Source organism: Octopus bimaculoides, chromosome 17 (genome assembly GCF_001194135.2).
Source record: "Octopus bimaculoides isolate UCB-OBI-ISO-001 chromosome 17, ASM119413v2, whole genome shotgun sequence".
NCBI classification, from domain to species: domain Eukaryota; kingdom Metazoa; phylum Mollusca; class Cephalopoda; order Octopoda; family Octopodidae; genus Octopus; species Octopus bimaculoides.
In genome coordinates, this window is record NC_068997.1 from 41,589,545 (window position 1) to 41,591,494 (window position 1,950).

Here is a 1,950-nt window from a genome sequence, read left to right on the forward strand (position 1 = left end):
ATATATATATATATATATATATATATATATACATAGATATATATATGACAGGCTTCTTTCAGTTTTCATTCACCAGATCCACTCACCAGGCTTTGGTTGGTCTGAGGTTATAGTAGGAGACACTTGCCCAAGGTTCCACGCAGTAGGACTGAACCTAGAACCATGTGGTTGGGAAGCAAGCTTCTTACCATTCAGCCATACTTGTACCTATGAATTTTTTAATCTGTCACTCATAAAAATGAAAGATATGCATTAAACATGTTTTTATTATTTGCATCCTTCTGTATAGCTAACAAATGCATGCATACCTTGCACTCATGCAGGAAACATCTCTAATTTGACTTATGGTCCTCTATGTTCTGCCCTCTTTCAGATGTTACTGTGCAGATGAATTTGGTGCCCCTATCACAGATGTTGATATCAGTTTGGAAGAGGTCAAGAGAACAAACATGAACTGTAGTAAGTATACAACACATTTTGTATCATGGACAATAGGGTAAACAAAGGGGTCAGTATTTACAGCTTTCTCACAGTGAATAGTCAATCACTGCCCTTCACTGTGTATCTCATGGTGAACATGAGAATAAAGTGTCTGAGCAACTTGGGAAGAATAAATACCACAAGGTATTTCTGTTTGACACACTGGTTTTCCAACAATTTTCTTACCAGTAAATATGCATATATATGAGTATTTATGTGTTTGTGTATGGGTATATGCATTTTGCATGTGTCTATGTATATATGAATATATTCCACCCAATGAAGCACCCACACACAGCTGCTGGTGAAAAATATTCAACTATACAGATGCAGGAATGGTTGTATGGTAAGAAGCTTGCATCCCATCCACATGGTTCTGGGTTCAGTCCTACTATGTGACACCTTGGGCAAATGTCTTTTATTATAACCTCAGGCTGACCAAATTCTTGTGAGTTTGGTAGATGGAAACTGAAAGAAGCCCATTATATATATGTGTGTGTGTGTGTGTGTGTGTGTGTGTGTGTGTGTGTGTGTGTGTGTGTGTGTGTGTGTGTGTGTGTGTGTCTTTGTGTCTGTGTTTGTCCCACCCACTACTGCTTGACAACTGGTGTTGATACGCTTACATGCCTATAACTTAGCAGTTGAGCAAAAGAGACTGATAGAATAAATACCAGGCTTTAAAAGTAAGTCCTGAGATCGATTTGTTTCAATAAAACCCTTCAAGGCAGAGCCCCAACATGGCCACAGTCAAATTACTGAAACAAGTTAAAGAATAAAAGACTAAAAGAATATATATAGTTATTGTAATGAATAATCTTCTGTAATGATACATGAATATAAACACAGCAACTTAAAGCTATTGTGCAATGCAAAAACAAATGCTGTGACCTGCTACTAAACCCTGATATCCTCTATCCTTGTAGTAATCTTATGCAGAGAGGAGTTTCACATGTTTATCCCACCCTGGAATATACCCTACTGTAAGATAACATGTGGTAGCCAAATTACTACATAAGAGCTCTTAATTGCACATTGCATTTTCCCCCAAATTGAATTAAATTGTATCAAATATATATATTAGAAATTACTATTTTGATGAAATGAGAAAGTATAATGGTTACCCAATGCTTAGAATTTCATATGAATTCATGTTTGTTTGAATTCTAATCAAATATTAAACTTTCTTATTTTGCCAGACAATGAACTTTTATTTAGCAACATTTTCACAAGAAAGAAATTAAAAACATTAAAAGTATAAAAGATTAAATTATTGATAAAAACAAAATGCCATTGTCCTTCAATTTTCTTCTGGTACTGTATATACTAGAAGAACTGACAGAATCTGTATGTGAGAACGGAATAAAACAAAAGATTTAATTTATCTTTTTATCATAACATGATGATAGAATAAAAAGTTAAACTAAATCACCTGCTCTCTATCCTGCTCTCATATATATATATATATATATA

The 1,950-nt window shown here is 34.4% G+C and overlaps 1 protein-coding gene across 1 annotated transcript in view; it reads left to right on the forward strand.

The window, feature by feature from the left end:
* The window catches only part of LOC106870717 (saxiphilin), a 112,373-nt gene that overhangs the window by 49,449 nt on the left and 60,974 nt on the right, over nucleotides 1–1,950 (forward strand). Inside the window, exon 3 of the mRNA XM_014916885.2 lies at nucleotides 374–459. Within this exon, the coding sequence (XP_014772371.1) occupies nucleotides 374–459 (86 nt within the window). The remainder of the gene's footprint in view (nucleotides 1–373; nucleotides 460–1,950) is intronic.